The sequence below is a fragment of the Mobula birostris genome, chromosome 22 (genome assembly GCF_030028105.1).
Source record: "Mobula birostris isolate sMobBir1 chromosome 22, sMobBir1.hap1, whole genome shotgun sequence".
Lineage (NCBI taxonomy): Eukaryota > Metazoa > Chordata > Chondrichthyes > Myliobatiformes > Myliobatidae > Mobula > Mobula birostris.
In genome coordinates, this window is record NC_092391.1 from 49474177 (window position 1) to 49496850 (window position 22674).

At 44.1% G+C, this 22674-nt stretch overlaps 1 protein-coding gene across 2 annotated transcripts in view; it reads right to left on the minus strand.

The window, feature by feature from the left end:
- Positions 1 to 22674, minus strand: part of cacna1ba (calcium channel, voltage-dependent, N type, alpha 1B subunit, a) — a 927013-nt gene that overhangs the window by 896786 nt on the left and 7553 nt on the right. For both annotated transcript variants that reach the window (XM_072240685.1, XM_072240684.1), the window contains exon 2: positions 2243 to 2729. In XM_072240685.1, the coding sequence (XP_072096786.1) occupies positions 2243 to 2729 (487 nt within the window). The remainder of the gene's footprint in view (positions 1 to 2242; positions 2730 to 22674) is intronic.

The following is a 22674-nucleotide window of genomic DNA, read 5'->3' on the forward strand; positions in this document are numbered from 1 at the left end:
ATCTAAAACAAAAAAGTAAGGAAAACATTGGGAATACTTAGCAGGTCAAGCAGTAACTATAGAAAGAGAAACAAATTTAACATTTTAGGTTCAAGGCCCTTCTCCAGAACTAGAAGAGAAAGGTTTAAAAATACAGCCCCAAAGCCATATTTAAGTTTGCTGAAGACACCGTGGTTGTTGGCTGAATCAAAGGTGGTGACAGTCGGCATAGAGGAGGAGATTGAAAATCTGCCACAACAACAACCTCTCACTCACTGTCAGCAAAACTGAAGCACTGATTAGGAACAGGACCTTCAGCCCATGATGCTTACCAGACTGATTACACTAGTAATTAAATGCCTAACTAACCTGCTGCCTACACAACACCCAGATTCCTCCATTCTCTCTAATCCTTCATACATAAACACTTCTGGGTGAACTGTCTCCACTCCAGCACATTCCCGGCACCCACCACTCTGAGTACAAGATCTTCTCTGAACTTATCCCCTCCCTCACCTAGTATTCGACATTCTGACCATGGGGAAAAGATGCCAATCGTCTATCCTGTCTACGTCTCTCATAAGTTTTAAACTTCTATCAGGTCTCCCAATAGCCTCCACTGCTCCAAAGAAAACAACTCTAGTTTGTCTAATCTCCCCTTAATAGCACTTGCTCTCTAATCCAGACAGGATACTTGCAAACATTTTCTGCACTCTTTCTAAGGTCTCCACGTCCTTCCCTTAATGGACAACCAGTATGGAATGAAATACTCCAGATGTGGTCTAAACAGTGTTTCATAAAGCTGCAGTATAACTTTCTGATTCTTGGACGCAGTGCATCAGATGATAAAGGTAAGCGTGCCTTGTGCCTTCTTTATCATTGTACCGACCTGTGCAGCCACTTTCAGGAAGGTATGGACTTGGACCCCAAGAACCCTCTGTACATCAACACTGTTATGGGTTCTGCCATTTACAGAATACTATCCTTTTACATTTGATCTCCAAAGTTCAACATTGCCACACTTGGCCAGATTAAACTCTATCTGCCATTTGTCCGCCCATACTTGAAGCTGATGTAGATCCTGCTGTAACTTCCGGCAATCTTCTACATTACCCACAACACTACCAATCTTAGTCTCCTCTCCAAGCTTGCTGAGCCATGCATCCACATTACAGAAAGCAGTATGGAAACCCCCAGGCGCCACTAGACACAGACCTCCCACCAGAAAAAGGTCCCACCAACTACTACCCTGTCTCCTATGGGCATGCCAGTTCTGGATCCAAATAGCCAAGTCACCATGCAAAGACCATGATCACCCACATCACGTAACACAGTATTTAACAAACCATGGATCCAATGCACCTTAATCTTCTGTATGAGCCTACTACGAAGTACCATGTCAAACCTCTTTGTAGACAACATCCATGGTTCTACCATGCTCAATCATCGTCATCCCTTCCTTGAAAATCTGTCAAGTGAATAAGACATGACCTGCCCCACACAGTGACTAGAGAATGTCAAAACAGACTCAGCATAATGTTGCCTGGAATGGAGGGTTGCAGCTACAAAGAGGAATTGAATAAGATGGGTTAATTCTCACTGGAATGTAGGAGGGCTGACCTTACAGAGATTTATAAAATCAAGAAAGGGATTAGATAGGAGTCTAGAACCAGAGGGCACAGGTTCAAGGTGAGAAGGGAGGAATTTACAGGAGCTCCAAGGGACAAGATTTTTACGCAGAAGCAGTTCGGGAACATCTGGAATGAGCAGCCAACAGAAGTGAAGATGGCCGATACAATTAAAGGGCATTTAAACGGGTATTTAGATAGGAGGGAAAAGGATGTGTCTGTCAGTTGTAAGAGAATGGGATTAGGACAGACAGGAATCAAGGCCAGCATGGATGAGGTGGACTGCAGAGACCTGCTTCCGAGCGGTACCACCTCCTGACGATCAGGGTGAAGCATTCCCCTTCCTTCCACAACCAAAGTCTCACACAGGTTTTAAGGGCATTGAATCTTCATCTGGATTTTTAAACATAAAGATGACTGATAACACAAGTAGCAATGATTCTGTGACTACGAATCCAGGGCACAAAGAATTCTATTATGAAAGCTCAGCACTGGTGCTTGTTCAGGAACACCAGCCTCAGGCTCTCGGCCTTCACTCATGCCACTGGGAAACTGACCACAGCAGACAAAAGCAAATTAGATTCAGTCATAAAACCCATGGCTATTTAAGCTTCTTGTGGTGTTTTTTTGCTTACCCCAGTCCTGGATCCTTTGACTTGAGTCTCTGGCTGTTGCGTATTTTATTGTGTGGTGTCTGTGCTGGGGACTCATTCTCGTGGACAGATTGTTGGGAACTGCTCCACCATAGGTCGTGTTTGTAGATTTCATGCGTGATGATTATACTCTTCTGTTGCACAATCTGCTTTTTGCCCCTTGGGGCCTGATCGATGTCGGGGAATTCTTCATTAACTGGCTCGTTTGTCCTCGCATTGCAATCATCTTCCCAGTAAAATGGTGGATTTGGACTGTTGTTCTCCTCTCCCTCATGAAGCTCGTAAATGGCATTGTAATAAGTTGTGGGCTCAGGAGAGGCGTGTCCGTCCTTTTCATCCTGAGTGCAAGCCATTTCCAGGTTAACCTCGGACCTGCTGGTCCGTGTGAGTGCCTTGCGGGACCATGCTCCCTCAGTTTCATTGCCCCATCTCAGCTTGTTCCAGGTATTCAGACCAAAGAAGCGAACAGCTGAATGGCAACGACAGAAGCATTTGTTAAACAACTTCACATTACAGTTTATCCACACTCATAAAAACGCTCACAGTGTGTATACAGAGGTTACCATTAGATAGCTTTTGCCCTGTAGCAATTGGTGCCTTTCAGTAATAATGTGACCCAGTAACGGGGTGAAGGGAGGGACGATCACACACATACATGTGCATATTAACATATTAACGTTGCAGCTTATAAAACGCAACTTAGGCTGCATCTGGAGTATTGTTTTCAAGTCTTGTTGCTCCATTATAGGAAGTATGCAAAGACCTTGGAGAGGGTACAGAAGAGGTTTACCAGGGTGCTGTCTGGATGTGCTATAAGGAGAAACTTAGTTGTTTTCTCTCAAGCTGGGGGGCGGGGAGACCCGATTGAAATTAATGAAGTCTTGAGAGGCATAGATAGTCAGCTAGTATCTTTTTTCCCCAAGGGTTAAGATATCTCATACATTTAAAGTGAGGGGGTGGGGGTAAGTTCAAAGATGTGTTGGTAAGATTTTTACAGAGAGTGGTGGGTGCTATGAATATGCAGAGAATGGAGGTCTGTGGTCATCATGTAGGCAGGAGGGGTTAGGTGTCATTGGTTTAACTAGTTTGGCACAACATCGTGGGCCAAAGGGCCTGTTTCTGTGCTATACTGTTCTATCTCCGAGATGGGAGGAGATGCTCATGCAGGTAAGTGAGAGAATATACAGGCGCTTTCAAATACATTTTCATTATAAAATTCTGATTAAATTCAATTGTGTGAAGTGGGAAATGGGTAAGTTTATGGTACCAAGCTACAAGCAGACTATGGCTGATTCATTCAGTCTTTAGTACACTGTAACCTTTATACCCATTCAGTTCCTTTTACGTTTCCCTGACAAAAGACAAACACGACTTCAGGTATAAAAATATGACCAATTCCCCTCAGTCACCACCATTCAGCTTCTCACCGGACAGCTTCTGTCAGGGATGGCTGCAGGATGCCACCTGTGGTGCATTAAGACTGTGTATGGGAGGTAGGGGCAGTTGTTCACACCTTGTTAAACTGGTGTCAGGTTACCAGCTGCATTGTTCAGCACCAGTCGCAACGTTACACGTCATGTCTCACTGAGTCCAAAGTACAAAGCGGAGAGCAGGTAATCTCATCTCTGTACAATGACAGGCACTAACTACCCTTGTTGACCTTAGTAAGTAGACCTTACTTACTTTTTACTTTATAGATGACCAGAATATTCTAAAATATCCATAATCATTCTTTTCCAAAATAAAAGAACGGCTGATTGCTGGTAATTTTAAATGAGATTTTTTTTAGGAACTTTGATTTCAGAGTTTTTTGCATAGATATTTTCATTCTTCCAATACACATGTTGCAAATTGTGGCAATAAACCACCCACCAGGTGATGAGAGGAGTACTAATACACCCACTGTAAATGGCCTTTCAGCTCCTGAGACAAAAGGAGAACTTTAGGGAGGCGTTTGTTGTAAGAAATGAATGTGGCTTGAAAAGAGCTTTGAACATAAATTCTCAGCTTCCCCAGAAATATATACTAGCTCTCCCAGGAGAAACTCAAGATTAATCCATTTTCAAAAGTACAAACACTCAGAGTTCCCCAAAGTCAAAAATGTCCTTTTTTTTTACTCTTTACTTCTGTAATCTTCACATCCAACAGATTTTCCTCTGCAGGTTCTCACCCTTCCACTCAGAAGCCATCACATCATCTAGGTCATCAGCTCATCTAATTGCTGCAATTTACAGTTTAGTGTTTGACATTTTCTACTTACATTATGGCCTTCCAGTACCAGGGAGTCAAATGCAGAATGTGCAATCACTTTGAAGAAAACCTTGATTCAGTCACCTGTCTCTTCAATTCTCCATCCCTTTTCCACTCGCACCTGTGCTCTCACCTTAGACGTTAAAACTGTTAGACCATAAGACCAGAAGACCTACTCTCTGTAAACTTTGGCACCCTGACTATTAATGAATCTAACAACCTCCACTTTGAATATGCCACAGCCGTCTGTGGCAAAGAATTCTACAATTTTACCACACTCTGGCTAAAGGAATTTCTCCTCGTATCTCTTCTAAATGGACGTCCCTCTATTCTGAGGCTGTGCTCTCTGGTCCCAGACTCCCCCTAGAAAAGGAAACATCTTCTTCAAATACACTCTACATAGGCATTTCAATATTTGATAGGTTTCAGTGAGATCTCTCCCTCATTCTTCTAAACTCCACAGAATACGCCCAGAGCCATCAAATGCTCCCCGTATGCTAACCCTTTCATTCCCAGAATCATTTCCGTGAACCTCGTCTGGATCATCCCCAATGCCAACACATCTTTGCTTAGATAAAGGGCCCAAGATTCCTCACAATACTCCCAGTGTGGTCTGACTGATGTCTCATAAAGAATCAGCATTGAACCTTGTTTTTATGGTCTAATCCTCTCAAAATGAATGCTAACATCATATTTGCCTTCCTTACCACCAACTCAACCTGCAAGTTAACTCTTAGGGAATCCTGCACAAGCACTCCTAAGACCCTTTGCACCTCTATTTTCTGAATTTTCTCCCTGTTTAGAAAATAGTCTACACTCTTATTCTTTCAACCAAGTGTATGATCATACACTTCGCTGCACTATATTCCATCTGACACTTTTTGCCCATTCTCCTAATCTATGTCACACTCCCTGTTTCCTCAACACTACCTGCCTCTCCACCTATCTTCGTATCATCTGCAGACTTGGCCACAAAGTCATCAATTCCATCATCCAAATCATTGACATATAAACATGAAAGGAAGTCACGTTAAATTGGACCTGATATTGGACCATAATGCACCTCCAAGTACCCCAAAACCTCAGCCTTAATAATGGAGTCCAACATCGCCCCAACCACTGAAGTCAGGCTAACTGGCCTATAATTTCCTTTCTTCTGCCTCCCTCCCTTCTTATAGAGTGGAGTGACATTTGCAGTTTTCAATCATCCAAGGCGTTTCCAAAATCTAATGAGTATTGAAAGATCATTACTAATGTCTCCACCAATCTCTCCAGCTAGCTCTTTCAGAAGCCTGGGGTTTCGTCCATCTGATCCAAGTGACCTACCTACCTTCAGCTTCCAAGGAGCCTTCTCTTTAGTAGTAGCAACTATGCTCACTTCTGCCCCCGACATTCTCTAATTTCTGGCATAATGCTAGTTTCTTCCACAGTGAAGACTGGCACAAGATTTTTATTAAATTTGTCTGCCATTTGATTGTCCCCCACTACTACCTCTCCAGTATCAATTTCCAGCAGTCTGATATCCACTCTCGTCTCTTCTTTACTCTTTATATATCTGAAAAATCTTGATATCCTTTTTATATTATTTTCTCTCCTTATGACATTTTAGTTGTCTTCTGTTGGTTTTGAAAAGCTTTACAACCCTCTAACTCCTCACTAAATTTTGCTACCTTCAGTCCTGCATTTGCCACCTTTGTTTTGATTTTGGCACTGTTACACTTCAGCTCATCCCACGGACTGCAATTTTGCCCTATCATCTGCCTGTTCTTCCTCACAGTCTCACCACACACTTGTACACCAACTGTCCCATCCTCAGCCCTATCAGTCCAGTTCCCATTCCCCTGCCAAATTAGCTTAAACCCTCCTAAACAGTTTCTTAACTTTACCCATGAGGATTCTATATCTTCGGATTTTATGTCACCTCTTTCTAAGGATTTGATTTCATTTCTATCCCAGATCTCTGTGTACCTGCCTGCTCTTTTGATGCAAGGTGTGTCCTTGGATGTTAATTTCCTAACTATGTTCTTTTTTCAGCCATGACTCAGTAATGCTCACATCATACCTGCCAATCTCTAACAGCGCTACAAGATCATCTAGCTTATTCCGTATACATCGTGCATTCAAACATAGCACCTTCAGTACTGTATTCATCACCCTTTTTGATCTTGGCCCCCTGTTACACTTTAACTCATCCCACTGACCATATTTCTGCCCCATCATCTGCCTGTCCTTCCTCACAGCCCTGCTACACACTGCATCTAGTTGTACACCAACTGCCCCATTTTCAGCCCTACCACTCCGGTTCCCAGTCCCATATCAGATTACTTTAAACACTCCCAAATCACTCTCACAAACCTTCCCGCAAAGGTATTGGACCCCCTTGGGTTCAGATGTAACCCAACCCTTTTGTACAGGTCATAACTTCCCCAGAAGAGCTTCCAATGATTCAGAAATATGAAAGTTTGCTCTCTGCACCACACCCTCAGCCACCCATTCAACCATATTATCTTCCTATTCCTGCCCTGACTAGCATGTGGTACTGGGAGTAATCTAGAGATTACTCCTGGAGTGGGGATGGATGCCTTACCTATCTCCCTATATTATGTTCCAATAAAGCTCAACATCAAGTCAAGCCACAACACATCCAACAATGCCCACAGCGTCTGGGACTCAATACTGAATTCAGAAATGACCTGCACTCTGAAAAATGAGCACTGCTTCTAGTTCGCTGAATTGCTCACCTTCATTCCAGTACTTATAGTTTCAGATTTCCAGCATTCATTCTGCACCCCCTGGTAGTTTCATATAATCATTCTCTGCAAGTTCCCAGAAAGATTTAGTAACCTCCAATACTATTTACTTCATGTTGCATTTTTACGTCTTGTTCTTGGGTATCTCCTGCCATCCAACATTTCGCAGAACTTCCCACTTGTTCTCTTCTTCCCTTCCCCTTTTCTTTCCATCAAGATCTCTTTAACTATCCCCAAATCTGTTGAAAGATCTGTGAACTAAAATGCTAATTCTATTTTTGTCTTCATAGATCCAGCCTGACCTGGGTAATATTCTGCCATTTTCTGTTTCCATTTCTGATTTCCAACAACTGTAAAGTATCATGTTTATGTGCAGCATTTTGACACTTAGTGTAGCTGGCAATAATTAACTCCAGGTATGTTATGAACATGCTTCAGTTCTGCTGTACCTAACCTGTGATGAATTAATGTTGGACAAAGAATACAGACAGCGCCCCCTGCTGGTAGCTTCACCAATGAGCATAGAGCAGAACAGCGAAGGAAAGGACAGCCCAAAAATGGCTTCAAAACTTCAACTATCTATCCTGGTGTAAGAAAATCAGTGTGAAGGAGAATCCAACTACATCTGGCATTTGAATGCAGCAAAATATGCAGTGCTCTATGATTCTCTGCCTGTGCAGGGGGTTGGTTGGTGCCAGCGAGTGCTGCTGTAGTAGAACAGGGGTCTTGTTAGAAATGGAAATAGAGTGGCTTTGTCACACCCCCCCTTGCCACCCCAACAACACATTGTTGGTGTTGAGTGCCATCAAGTCACGGCAACCCTATGGACAGTGTAGATTTCCACAGGGTTTTCACGGCAGCATACGGAAGTAGATTGCCAGGCCTTCCTTCCACACAGACACTGCTGTCCAGGCTGGGACCTGGCCAGAATTGAACTCAGGACCATCTGCCCCCAAGTCCAGTGCTGATGCCATTACACCACCACCAGTGTACGACGCATTAGTGCTGCATTACTAACAAACAAAATGCAATCGCATCATAATCGTGCAACATTTGACTGACCAAACCTCTTATTGCCCGGTGAGCCAGTCAGGTTCGTAATCTTTCTGCATGTCTCAGTGGCCACTTTACTAGGTACAGGAATGGAATGGACCCCTGCGTAGCTTCTGGTACTGTAGCCCACCCACTTCAAGGGTCGACATGGTCTGCTTTCTGTCGTGATCCGGTCCGTGAAGTCCCCATTCCGGTTCACGATCCGGTCCATGGACTCAGGACTCCGGGTCTTCCAGCTGACCCTTGTTTGACTAAATCAAAGGCACCTGATTCCCATCTTTGGGCTTGCAAAATAAGTAGCCTTGAGATTGAGTGTGGGCTGCTGGTTTGTCTTGTCAGTCCCCCTTGGAGCAACCTGCTGATGGAAGGCTAGTGAAACCATTTGTGATCTCTAGGCCTGGTTGGAGGACCACTGCTTCATGGAGCCTTGTTGCCACTTGTTGGAGTGGTCTTTGTGGTATGGATTTGGCTGTTTCCCGGGCCAGCTGAGTGGCTGCTAGCCACTCTGAGCTGGGTAGGGATCTGGCTGTTTCTGTAGCCAGCTGAGGTTGCTGGCTGAACTGAGACTTGGAGCTACCCTGGAGCAGAGATGGAACTGTCTGTTGTTCTTTGGTGTTTGTCTCTTGTCCTTGCCTCCTGTGGGGTAAGTCAGGCTGTTTTGCTGTTGCCCTGTGGGGGGACATGTCTTGTCTTTGCCTCTGTTGTGTAAGTCTGGCTGTCCTGCTGTTACTCAACAGGTGGGCCTGTCCCACCTTAGTGTGGACATGAAGTTGAGTCCCAGCTTATTGTAGGATAAGTCCTAGCTCTATATCTATGTTCTCTCTTGTCTCATGTTAGTGTCGTGTTAAAGATGAGTCCTGGCTTGCTGAAGGATAAGTCCCGGCTCTATGTTGATGTTCAGTTCCCAGTCTGTCTCTCAGTTCCAGTCTGAGTTATCAGCCTCTGCATTTCAAGACAAAGACCCCAAGCCTCAAGGATCCCAAGCCAAGCTCAAGACACAAGACCCCAAGCCTCAAGCTACGTCATGTCCTTACCTGGTTCTGGGGTCCGAGCCCGAGGCAAGACCTAGGTTCTGGGTCCTTGTCCAGTCTGAGGCTCAGAGTCCGAGCCTTGTCTTGCCTCCAAGCTCAGGCCTCTAGACCCCAGCCACGCCCCGTCCTGAAGCCATGTCATGTCCTTGCCTGGTTCCGGAGTCCGAGGCAAGACCAAGGTTCTGGGTCCTTGTCCGGTCTCGGACTCTGAGTCCAAGCCTTGTCTCCTAGTCCATGGTTCCTAGTCCTGGTCCTGCTTTCCCTAGCCCAACTCTGGGTTCTTGTCCCTGCTCCCTACCTGAATCCTGTCACGTCTCTACTCTAGTCAAGTCCTGTTCCTTGTACTTCAGTGTCTGTGTCTTGCATTTGGGTCTGTTTCCAGCACCCCACTGTGACACTTTCAGAGATGCTGTTCTGCACACCACTGTTGTGATGTGTCCTTATTTGAGTTACTGTCACCTTCCATTCAGCTTAAACCAGTCTGGCCATTCTCCTCTGACCTCTGTCATTAAGAAGGCATTTTCACACACTGCTGCTCACTGGATGCTTTTTTATTTTGCATTTCACACTATTCTCTGCAAACTCTTGAGACTGCTTTACGTGAAAATGCCAGGAGATCAGCAGTTTGACACTCAAACTACCAACAATCATTCCACAGTCACGGTCACCTAGATGACGTTTGTTCCCGATTCTGATCGTTGGTCTGAACAACTGAACCTTCTAACCATGTCTGTGTGCTTTTATGCATGGAGTTGCTGATTAGATATTTGCATTAACAAGCAGCTGTGCAAGTGAATTCAATAAAGTGGCCACTCAATGCAAATCCACGTTCATTTAGCTGTGTTCAATCAGTAAGAGGAGAAAACAAAATATTGTATTTACAAAGCATCCTTGAAACAGCAAAACATCCTATGCAAATCACATGGGTGTTATTGTGATCAATAAACTAGGGACAAGTGGTTCCCTCTGAGAATAAAACCTTTCTTGGCACTTTTGGGACCCATTCCTGAAGACTGCTCCTTGAGGTAGAAAATCAGAGGCTGGCTGGTGGCGCAGTGACATCAGCACCGGACTCTGGAACGGAGGTTCCCGGGTTCGAACCCAGTCGTCCGCTCCCGAGTACGTTTTCCATCCGTGCCGCGTTGAGTGTCGAGATCGCAACTTGACCTCATAAAATAATGGGAAAAATACTGTGAAATGTCTGTGTGAGGAGTGGCGCGCCACACAGTCTCTCTCTCTCTCTCGCTCTGCGCCTTGTAAAGGCATAAAAAGGACATCGTCCCGCCAACATCGCACACGCACACTCACGCCAAAAAAAAGTAGAAAATCAGTCAGCAGTTTGATTCAGAGTGAACTGGAGACATAAGAGACTGCAGATGTTAGAATCTAGAATCAGGAGGACTGGTTGAGCAGCACATGTGAGGAGAAAAGGAATTGTTAATGTTTCAGGTCAAAAATATGCTGGTTTCTTTCTCCACTCCACCAATGTTGCTTGAGCCACTGAGTTCCTCTGGGACGTTGGATTGAAGATACTGTATAGCTTGCTGAGAATGCTCAGCAGGTCAACCAGCGTGTGTGGAGAATGAAACAGGGTTAGGAAGCCAACTCTTCCTGAGCGTGGCCGGCAGCTCTCAAGGTGAGTGGCTCACACTCTCAGCCAGCAAGTCAAAGAATTTGTCAACCCGTCATATGCCTACCAAGGGGCAAATGTGGCAGATTGAAGAGAGACAGGTTAGGGAGAAGAGTCGGGGGGGGAAAAAGGGAGCGTTTCACAGGGCTCAGCGCATTGGAATAGTGGGTATGACTACAGGGCCAGTTTTCTGTTCTGGGTGTCAGATATGGGATGTCCAGGAGACTTCCAGCCTCCCTGATGGCCACATCTGCACTAGGTTCATCGAGCTGCAGCTCCTTAGAGACTGAGTTAGGGAACTGGAGCTGCAGCTCGATGACCTTCGGCTTGTCAGGGAGAGAGAGGAGGTGATAGATGGGAACTACAAGCAAGCAGTCACCCTGGGGCCACAAGAGACAGATAAGTGGGTGGCCGTGAAGAGAGAGAAGGGAGGGCGTCAGGTAGTGGAGAGCACCGCTGTGGCTGTCTGCCTTAACAGTAAGTACTCTATTTTGAGTGCTGTTGGAGGGGCGGGGGAAATGACCTTCCTGGGGGAAGCAACAGTGGCCGCGCCTCTGGCACATGGCACAAAGTCTGGCCCTGTGGCTCAGAAGGTTAAGGAATGGAAGAGGAGAGCAGTGGTAACAGGGGACTCCATAGTTAGGGGGACAGATAGGTGATTCTGTGGACGTGAAAAAGAAACAAGGATGGTAGTTTGCCTCCCAGGTGGCAGGGTTCGTGATGTTTCTGAGTGCATATCCTGAAATGGAAGGATGAGCAGCCAGAGGTCGTGGTACATATTGGTACCAACGACATAGGTAGAAAAAAGGTGGAGGTCCTGAAAGCAGGAAGATAGGAAGGAAGCTGAGTAGCAGGACCTCAAAGGTAGCAATCTCAGGACTGCTGCCTGTGCTATGTGACAGTGAGTATAGGAATAGAGTGAGGGGGAGGATGACTGTGTGGCTTAAGGATTGGAGCAGGGGGCAGGGATTCAGATTTTTGGATCATTGGGACCTCTTCTGGGGGAGATGTGACCTATACAAAAACGACGGGTTGCACTTGAATCCGAGGGGGACCAGTATCCTGGCAGGGAGGTTTACTAATGCTATTGGGGAGGGTTTAAACTAGATTTGCAGGGGGGTGGGAACCAAAGTGAAGAGGCAGAGGATGGGGAGGTTAGAGCACAAGCAGAGACAGCTTGTAGGGAGTCTGTGAGGAAGGATAAGCAGATGTTAGAGCAAAGATGCACTCAGCCTGATGGTTTGAGATGTGTCTATTTTAATGCAAGGAGTATCATAAACAAGGTGGATGAGCTTAGAGCGGGGATCAGTACATGGAACTATGACGTAGTGGCCATTACAGATACTTGAATGTCTCAGGAGCAGGAAAGGCTGCTGAGTGTGCAAGGCTTTAGATGTTTCAAAAAGAACAGAGAGGAAGGCAGAAGAGGTGGGGGTGTGGCATTGCTAATTAAGAATAATGTCATGGCTGCAGAAAAGGAGAAAGTCATGGAGGGATGCTCGGGACTCGAGTAGCAGCAATCGTCCATTATTAAGGACTTCCAGCACCCAGGACATGCCCTTTTCTCATTGTTACCATCAGGAAGGAGGTACAGAAGCCTGAAGGCACACACTCAGTGATTCAGGAACAGCTTCTTCCATCCAATTCCTAAATGGACATTGAACCCTTGGACACTACCTCACTTTTCAAATATATATTATTTCTGTCTTTTGCACGATTTTTAATCTATGTATACTGTAATTGATTTACTTATTATTATTTTTCTTTGTTTTTTTTTTCTTCTATATTATGTATTGCATTGAACTGCTGCTGCTAAGTTAACAAATTTTACATCACGTGCCGGTGATAATAAACCGGATTCGGAGTCAGTGTGGGTGGAACTCAGAAACATGAAGGGGGCAATAACTCTACTGGGTGTTTTTTCTAGACCACCCTCCCCAATAGTAACAGGGACATCGAGGAGCAAATAAGGAGGCAGATTCTGGAATGGTGCAATAATAATAGGATTGTTGAGAGGGGAGATTTTAACTTTCCTGATATTGATTGGCATCTTCTTAATGCAAGGGGTTTGGATGGGGTGGAGTTTGTTAGATGTGTTCAGGAAGGTTTCCTGACACAATATGTAGATAAGCCAACTAGAGGAGAAGCTGTACTTGATCTGGTATTGGGAAATGAACCTGGTCAGGTGTCAGATCTCTCAGTGGGAGAGCATTTTGGAGGTAGTGACCACAATTCACAATAGCGCTGGAGAGGGATAGGAGCAGATAATTTGGGAAAACATTCAATTGGGGTAGGGGGAAATATAGTGCTATTAAGCAGGAACTTGGGAGCAGATGTTCTCAGGGAAATGCACGGCAGAAATGTGGCAAATGTTCAGGGAATGTTCCATTGAGATAGGAAAAGGATGGTAGAGTTAAACAACCATGGTGTAGAAAGTATGTAGAAAATCTAGTTAAGAAGAAAAGAAGAGCTTACGAAAGGTTGAAGAAACTGGGTACTGTTAGAGCTCTAGAAAATTACAAGGTTGCTAGGAAGGAGATTAAGAATGGAATTAGGCAGGAGTCACATGGGTGCCAGGCAAGATGGCTGCACGTTAGTGGAACTTCAACAACCCACCATGAAATTCTATGAGTTAGAGCATATTTATCCCACCTTATCCGGATACAGCTGTCCCGCAGTTAAAAACTTTTTTTCACTAAAAAAAATAACAACTTTGTGGGATAAATCTGTACGATGCCAAGGCCCTCGAAGAGTGTTACAGCGAGCCACGTGGCTACAAGACAGAGCCCACAATCCGAAGTTCAAGGCACGCTAAGGACACAGACAGACCAAGGCTCCAACATGGAGAATTTACTGGCTGAGGTTAGTCGTATGAGTTCCACACTACTCGTGGCGGCTGCTGATGTATCTACGATTAAGGAAACGACAACAGAGTTGAAGAACTCCGTCAATGCCATTCAAGAAAGGCTGACAGAAGCCGCCTCTCTAGTGTGGAGGACACCACTGTGCAACTGGAGGGTGCCAGCGAGCAGAATAAGAAACACTTGGACCTGCTGTGGAACCGTGTCGAGGAGCTTGAGAACAGGAGCAAACGCAACAACGTCAGGCTGATCGGTCTAAAGGAGGGTGCGGAAACGGGCAGCCTGATTAAGTGTGTGCGGAGAATCATGTCCGAGGGATTTGGCATCGAACTGAATGCAGAGTTTGAGATTGAGAGGGCACATCGGGCCCCGGCTCCTACGGCAAGCGAGGACCCCGGCTGGTCTTAATATGATTATTGCGCTCTCTGGCCAGAGAGGAAGTGCTGCAAGCAGCCAAAGCAAAGAGAGGAGTTGAGTGGGAGGGATGTAAAGTTTCCTTCTTTCCAGATATGTCCAGAGAATTGGCTGAAAAACGGAGGGCATTTACTACGGCTCGGAAAATGCTGCGAAGAGTCAACGTGAGGTATACACTCGCTTGTCCAGCAGTTCTGCGCTTCACGTGGAAAGGAAAGAACAAGTTCTTTACTACTGCTGCAGAAGCAGAGAAATTCATTCAGGGAAAGTGCGGCGCTGGCATTGACTGAGAGACAAGACGTGATCACAGTAATAAGTGGAGATAACTTTTTAGGTATAACAGCTTGGGTGGGGAGCTGGATAAAGCGGTCTGATTAGTGCTAGGTTTACTAGCTGGCACGGTACTTTGCGGACCATATCATGTGTCTTTTTCTTTTCTGTTTCTTTGTGGAGTTTATCCTGCCTGTTTGTTTTTATTTGTTAGGAATATATTATGGCTTGTTTTTGGGTTATGTTGCTTAATTGTTTATTGAAAGCACAGAATTTGCAGTGTTTGTTGGTAATAATTGAGCATGGGGATAGAGTACAGCAGGTTTTTTTCTGGATTTTTTTTTGGAGTTATTGTGTACAGTTCCGGTCACTGAATTATAGGAAAGATGTCAATAAAATTGGGAGAGTACAGAGGAGGTTTACTAAAATGTTGCCTGGGTTTCATCTAAGTTACAGAGAAAGGTTGAACAAGTTAGGTCTTTATTCTTTGGAGTGTAGAAGGTTGAGGGGGGACTTGATAGAGGTGTTTAAAATTATGAAGGGGATTGATAGAGTTGACGTGGATAGGCTTTTTCCATTGAGGGTGGGGAAGATTCTAACTCTCAACTCATGTCGTCTTGTTTAAGGACAAAAGTTTAGGGGTAACGTGAGGGGGAACTTCATTACTCAGAGAGTGGTAGCTGTGTGGAACGAGCTTCCAGCAGAAGTGGTTGAGGCAGGTTCGATGTTGTTTAAAGTTAAATTGGATAGATATATGGACAGGAAAGGAATGGAGGGTTATGGGCTGAGTGCAGGTCGGTGGGACTAGGTGAGAGTAAAAGTTCAGCACGGACTAGAAGGGCCGAGATGGCCTGTTTCCGTGCAGTAATTGTTATGTGGTTATTGCATTCCAGACTCAGTCATCCAGGAAAATGTATATTTTTGCACATGTGTACATGAAGTTTAGGACATGAAAATAGTTAATTTCATATCATGGAGCATTAATGGGTGTGGAAACCCAACCAAGAGGAAAAAGATTTTATTATACTTTAAAGGTAAACAAATTGACGTTGCATTTGTCCAGGAAACACATTTTAAAGATGTTGAAGCACTGAAATTTAGAAGAGATTGGGTGGGCCAGGTATTCTATTCATCACTTAATAGCAAACAAAATGGGACAATGATTTTACTTAACAAAAAACTTAATTTTGTATTGCTTGGAGAATTTAAAGGCAAGGAAGGCAGGATAATTTGTATAGATGCACTTATTAATGGGGTGAAGGTAGTACCTTGTAACATATATGCACCTAATAAGGAAGACCCAGAGTTTCTTACAAGGTGAGTGAAATTTTCAGTACCAAGGAAGGAAAAATAATTTTAGCAGGAGACTTTAACCACGTAATGGACCCTGTTATTGATAAAAGCAAATTTCAGACATCACCGGTATCCAGGGACAGGGCTGCCTTACATCAACTTATTGAGGATATTGGTCTGGTGGATAAATGGCAATTGGTGAATCCATCTGGAAAAGAATATACATTTTTCTCTCATCGACATAAATCCTATTCTAGAATAGATTTTTTTCTAATATCCAACTCCATTGTGGAACCGGTGATAGACCGTAAAATTGGCCCGATAGCATTATCAGACCATGCACTGGTTGAAATTTAAATTAATTTAAATACTGAAAGGGAAGGGAGGGGTAGATGGCGAATGAATACTATGTTAAAAGATAAGGATTTCAGTGATAATCTGGCTGAGGATCTGACTTTGTGTTTTGAATTGAACATAGGAACCACAGTACAGCTGTCCTCGGTATGGGAGGCATCCAAGGCGTATATAAGAGGAAAATTAATAGCACAAACATCTAAAAGGAAGAAAGAAAGTATGGAGCAAATAAAAAATCTGGAGGCAGAAATAACCACATTGGAAAAAGTCTTATCAAGACAATATACTGATGACTAATATAAAGATCTGCACAATTTGAAATTCCAGCTAAATAACATATATAACAAAGAAGCAGAATATGCATTATTTAGATTAAAAACAAGTTTCTACAAAGGTGGTGACAAAGCTGGTGAGCTGCTGGCATGATATTTAAAGCAGCAGAATATGAATAGTGTTATACCTGTAATTAAGAAAGGTGATACATTAGTGTCGTCATCTAAAGAAATAAACAAAGTCTTTCGACAGTTCTGCATCACCGTTTAACCATGACCAGGAGGAGCTGAGTCCGTTTTCTGCTAATATAAAATTGCCTGCATTATCCCCACAACAAGCTGAGTCCTTGGATGCCCCAGTTACTGAGGATGAGGTCAGACGGGCTATTGCGGCTATGAAAATGGGGAAATCTCCAGGTATGGACGGCTTCCCAGTTGAATATTATACGAAATTTCTGGACATATTGGCTCCTATTCTAACAAAAATCTATTCAGAAGCATTTGATTTGGAATCTTTACCCAATACATTTAATGAAGCATTAATATCGTTGATCCCAAAAAAGACAGGGATGCAATAGATCCTTCCAATTATAGGCCTATAAGCTTACTTAATGTGGGCTGTAAGATACTGACTAAAATATTGTCTTTGTGATTAGAGAAAGTATTGCCATCTATAATTAATACTGACCAGGTTGGCTTCATTAAAGGCAGATCCCCAACTGACAATTTAAGGAGGTTACTGCACTTAATATGGCTGAACTCCCCAAGTAGTATCCCAGTTACTGCCATCTCCCTGGACGTCAAAAAGGCCTTTGACAGTGTTGAGTGGAGATTTTTAACCACAGCCTTGTCATTCTTTGGGTTTGGCTTCATCTTTAAATCATGGATTAGAATTTTGTATAAAAACCCTAAGGCTGCACTTATTACAAATGGTATCATATCCCCATTTTTCAACATTTCACAGTGCACACGCCAAGGCTGCCCCCTCTCCCCACTGTTATTTATGATTTTTTTGGAACCATTGGCAATCATGATTAGAGCAGATCCAAATATTAGAGGGGTGAAGGGAGGCGGAAAGGAGCATAAGTTGATGTTATATGCTGACGATATTTTACTACTGATTAGTGACCCTCCTAATTCCTTACCCCCACTAATGAAAGCAATTCAATTATATTCTGAAGTGTCTAGTTATAAAATCAACTGCAATAAATCTGAGGCTATGCCAATGTCAAAATTGTGTTAATCAAATTCAGTATCGCAGTTTAATTTCAGATGGGTGCCAGTTAGAATGAAGTATCTAGTCAGAATTTGGATGAAATAATTACTTTAAATTATGATCCATTATTGAATAGGATAAGAAATAATCTGGATAAGTGGGGGGCACTGAGACTGTCACTCTGGGGTAAAGTCAATGTAGTTAAAATGGTCATAGCACCTCAGTTTAACTATCTTTCTATGATGCTTCCTTTAAAATATCAGATTTGATCTACAAGCAATACAACAAAATTACCAGTGATTTTCTATGGGATAAGAAGAAGCCCAGAATTTAAATGAGTAAGATGTGTATGTCCAGGGACATGGGTGGGCTCAGTCTACCAGACATCAGGGCATATAAATTATCCTTTGAAATGACCAAATTAGCTAAACATTGGGACAGGGCCGATGTTGATTTAGATTGGGTAATTATAGAATGGAGCCTGGCAGCACCATGTTCTCCCCTTAACATCCTCTCACAACATGTGGAAAACAAGACTAATCTAAATCCTATACTATTTCACTCAAGGAGCGTGTGGAGTACAATTCATAAAGCTTGTAGAATGTCACATTTTAACCAGTTATACTCCTCGCTCTGGAATAACCCTGAGATATGCATTGGGAAAAGAATGGTGTACTGGAAAGAATGGAAGATGAAAGGTGTAAATACAGTAGGCGATCTCTATGAGAATGGGATTTTTATGTCATATGTGGATTTGCAGAGGAAATATAACTTTGTAAATAAAGGGAATTTTTGGAAGTATTTACAAATAAGACATTGCATTAGGAGCATATTCAAGAACGGTGACCCACAAAGTAACCCGTTAACTGAATACTTTACATTACCACAGGAAGTCCATAAAGCATCAGGGTTTTACAAAATGTTCAGGCACTCGGTGGGTCAATCACATAACAATCTCAAAGCAGTGTGGCAGAAGGATCTTGGAAGCAATATTGAAGATAATGAGTGGTCAAATATTTTATCAAACGTGGGTAGGCATATTAGGGAAGCGAGAGGGAAATTTATTCAGTATAAGATAGTACACAGATATTACTGGACACCAACTAGACTTTACAAAATGGTGATTGCTGATAATAATTTATGCTGGAAATGTTAAAATGAGGTGGGCACATATTTTCACATGATTTGGGAGTGTTCCATGGTTCGTCCATTTTGGTGTAAAGTTCTTGATCTGTTGGGGAATTGGTCGGGTTCCACACTGCCCTTGTGCCCACGGCTTTGTCTCCTGGGTGATAGGACAATGATACCTAATGTAAACAATGACAAATTTACTATTTTAAAGGTGGGTCTCATCACAGTTGCAAGAATTATATTGCAAAACTGGGAAAAAACCCAGATGTCCCACTATGAAGGAATGGACTGAGGAAATGATTAAGATTTCATCATATGAACATATGTTGGGAAGAATTAACAGTGAGGGAAAAGTGCAAGAAGCGTGGGATCAATTTTAACTTCTAATTTCTAATCTTAAATTAGAACTTCTTTCTGTCTCAAAGTTTTACTTGTTTTCCTGTCATGGGATGGCTGTGTAAATATGCTGTACTGTATCTGCTCTGTGATATGCTGTGCTGCTTTGTAAAATAAGAAAAAATAATAATAAAAATTTGGATTACAAAAAAAATGGAATTAGGAGAGGCAGAAGGAGCCCTGAGAAGGCCTTGGTCAGCAGGATAAAGGAAAACCCCAAGGCATTCTACAAGTATGTAAAGAGCAAGAGGACAAACCGAGTGAGAATAGGACCAATCAGGTGTGATAGTGGAAATGTGTGTATGGAGTCGGAGCAGATAGCAGAGGTACTTAATGAATACTTTGCTTCAGTATTCACCAGGGAAAAAGACCTTGGCAATTGTAGGGATGACTTACAATGGACTGAAATGCTTGAACATATAGACATTAAGAAAGAGGATGTGCTGAAGCTTTTGAAAAGCATTAAGTTAGATAAGTCACTGGGACCAGATGAGATATACCCCAGGATACTGTGGGAAGCGAGGGAGGAGATTGCTGAGCCTTTTGCAATGATCTTTGCGTCATCAATAGGGATGGGAGAAGTACTGGAGGACTGGAGCATTGCAAATGTTGTTCCCTTGTTCAAGAAAGGGAGTAGAGATAACCTGGGATATTATAGACCAGTAAGTCTGACTTCAGTGGTGGGCAAGTTATTGGAGAAGATTGAGAGGCAGGATTTACGAGTATTTGGAGAGACATAATCTGATTAGAGATAGTCAGCATAGCTTTGTCAAGGGCAGGTCGTGCCTTACGAACCTGATTGAATTCTTTGAGGATGTAACAAAACACATTGATGAAGGTAGAGCAGTGGATGTAGTGTATATGGATTTCAGTAAGGCATTTGATAAGGTTCTACATGCAAGGCTCCTTCAGAAAGTAAGGAGGCATGGGATCCAAGGAGACCTTCCTTTGTGGATCCAGAATTGGATTCAGAAAGGTGCCTTTCTGAGACACTGCTCCTTGAAGATGTCCTGGGTACATTGTAGGTTGGTGTCCAAGATGAAGCCAACTAAATTTACAACCCTCTGCAGCTTATGTTGGTCCTGGGCAGTAGCTCCCACCCCACCCCCCACCATACCAGACAGTGATGCAGCCTGTCAGAATGCTCTCCAAGCTCAATGTGTTCATGGAGTTACAGAGTCACGCAGGCATTTCCACCCAACTTATCCATGCCTCCCAATATTCCCATCCAAGCTGGTCCCATATGGCCACATTTGGCCAATATGGCTTTAAACCATTCCAACCATTCCAACTACACATACTTTAAGTGTTGCTCGTTCACTTGCCTCATTCGTTTCCTCTGACAGCTCTTTTCATACACTGACCCCTCTCTGGGTGACAAAGTTGCCCTCAGGTTCCAATGAAATCTCTGCCTTCAACACCTTAAAGCTGTGCCCTCCAGTTCCTGATTTCCCCGGCACTGGGAAAAAGACTCTGTGTGCATTTACCCTTTCAGTGTCCCTCATAATTTTATGTAAGGGGTTTCTTCTTTTATGTTACTGCATATGCTAATTAAAATGGCTTCTTTGTTATGTTAACTGCTGAGAAAGTTCTCTCGCTAGCAGCTTGTTTGGGTTATAGTATGGATAAGGGAGAGAAAGATCTAATGGGTGCCCATGTTATTCTTTCTTGTGTGTCTGTAAGCGATAGTTTGTGCGGGTTTTTGGGCAGAAGGCGCGATGGGGAGAGAGAGAGAGTGGACGCGATGCTGCGAGCTGGCCGATGGGGCGGACCCCGAGCCGGAGTCCGAGGTTCAGGGTCTTCAGCGGGGAGAGGAGACGAAGACAGACTCTTGTGGAGCGTCTGGTCGACCACCGTGGTTGGTCCCAGGCGGCTGGTCGAGGTGGTCAGAGGGGATCAAATGGTGAAGAGAGGATTGTTACTAGAGCTCCAGCTGTGTGCACGAAGAGGTTGAACTTTGGTAAGTTTGGCGCCTTTTACTTTTAAATTTTTATCTCTATTAATTACATAGTTCCAGTAATATCTATAAAGTGTAATCATTTAATCACATATGGTGTATTGTCTGTTATTTGGTGGTGTGGGGTACATCGCACAGCATCCACACAAACTTGATTACCCAATTTGGCGGGGCTGAAGACTGCTTCCCCTAGACGAAAGCGGGTTGAGCGAGCCCGAGGCTTACCGGGGGGCTACATTTATATACCTCTGCAAGATCATCCCTCATCCCAGCTGCCTGTACCTGAACTGTGCTTCCTTTTTCCTGACCAGAGCCTTCAAATCCCTTATCATACAGTGCTCCCTAGCCCTGCTACCCTGGACAGGAACATTTCAGAGCTCGAACTCTCAACTTCACTTTTCAAAGCCTCATGCCCCTTTGTTTTGCAAACAACCTTCTCCGATTAACTTCTGCAACCTCCTGTCTAATAAACTGTGCCATGGCCCAGCAGGTGGATGGTCACTTTTTTTCTCCAGCCTTGACCGTTCCCACCCACCTGGCTTCACCTATCACCTTCCAGCTCGCCTCTTTCCCCTCCCCCCCCCACCTTTTTATTCTGGAATCTTCCCCCTCCCTTCCCAGTCCTGAGGAAGGGTCACAGCCTGAAACATATGTCTATTTCCATAGGTGCTGCCTGACCTGCTGAGTTCCTCCAGCAAGTTGGGTGTGTGTTGCTTTGGGTTTCCAGAATCTGCAGAACTTCTCTGCTTATGATTTGTTGCTCCTCTGCGAAGTCCCTTTGAGAGATGCCCACCCTGAAGAAGTCTAAATCTTCTCTTTGGCGGGAGCTCAGTGACACCCTCTTTCATTGCTCCCCCTTGGCGATCTCTTTTCCCTTTGACTCTTCGATCATGTGCTCACCCAGCCTCGCTATCACAGCCACATATCCTTCCTGGAGGCTTGTCTTCACCACCGTCTTCTTCCACATGGCTTCCAGATCCATTTTCAAATGTTCCAGTTTGGACCCACTGAGGATCCCAAGTACTCGGGTAAAATTGACTGCTTCTTCCTCCGAGTTCCACACGCCACCCTTTCCGCTATGCGGAGATAACTGGTGGCCCTGTCTCGGTCTCTGCCACAGCTCCAGGCCTCCACCTGTCATGGACCTCCGTAACATTTGATCCTCTGCTGGATCCACACCCTCAACTGCCAGTTCTTCACCTTCCTCGCATCTAGTAAGTATCATAAGATCGCCCAGATCCAGACTGCAGATCCTGCCATCTCCAATTCCGATTCCAGTGGCCCTGGACACCCTGAGACTGTGATCCCTGCTGCCTTCCGCTCAGACCTCAAATCCATCCAACGTCCCCAGATCATGGATCACGCCAACTCCAATCTCAGCCCCAATGGCTCTGGACCTCTGACACTGCTATTGCCAACACTGGTTCCAATGTCCTGGAGCAGATCCAGAACCCAGATTTCACCACCGTCAATGCCAATTCCTATAACACCGGACACCTTTAGGCTGCAAATTGCATGGTGTCTAGCTCCAGCTCC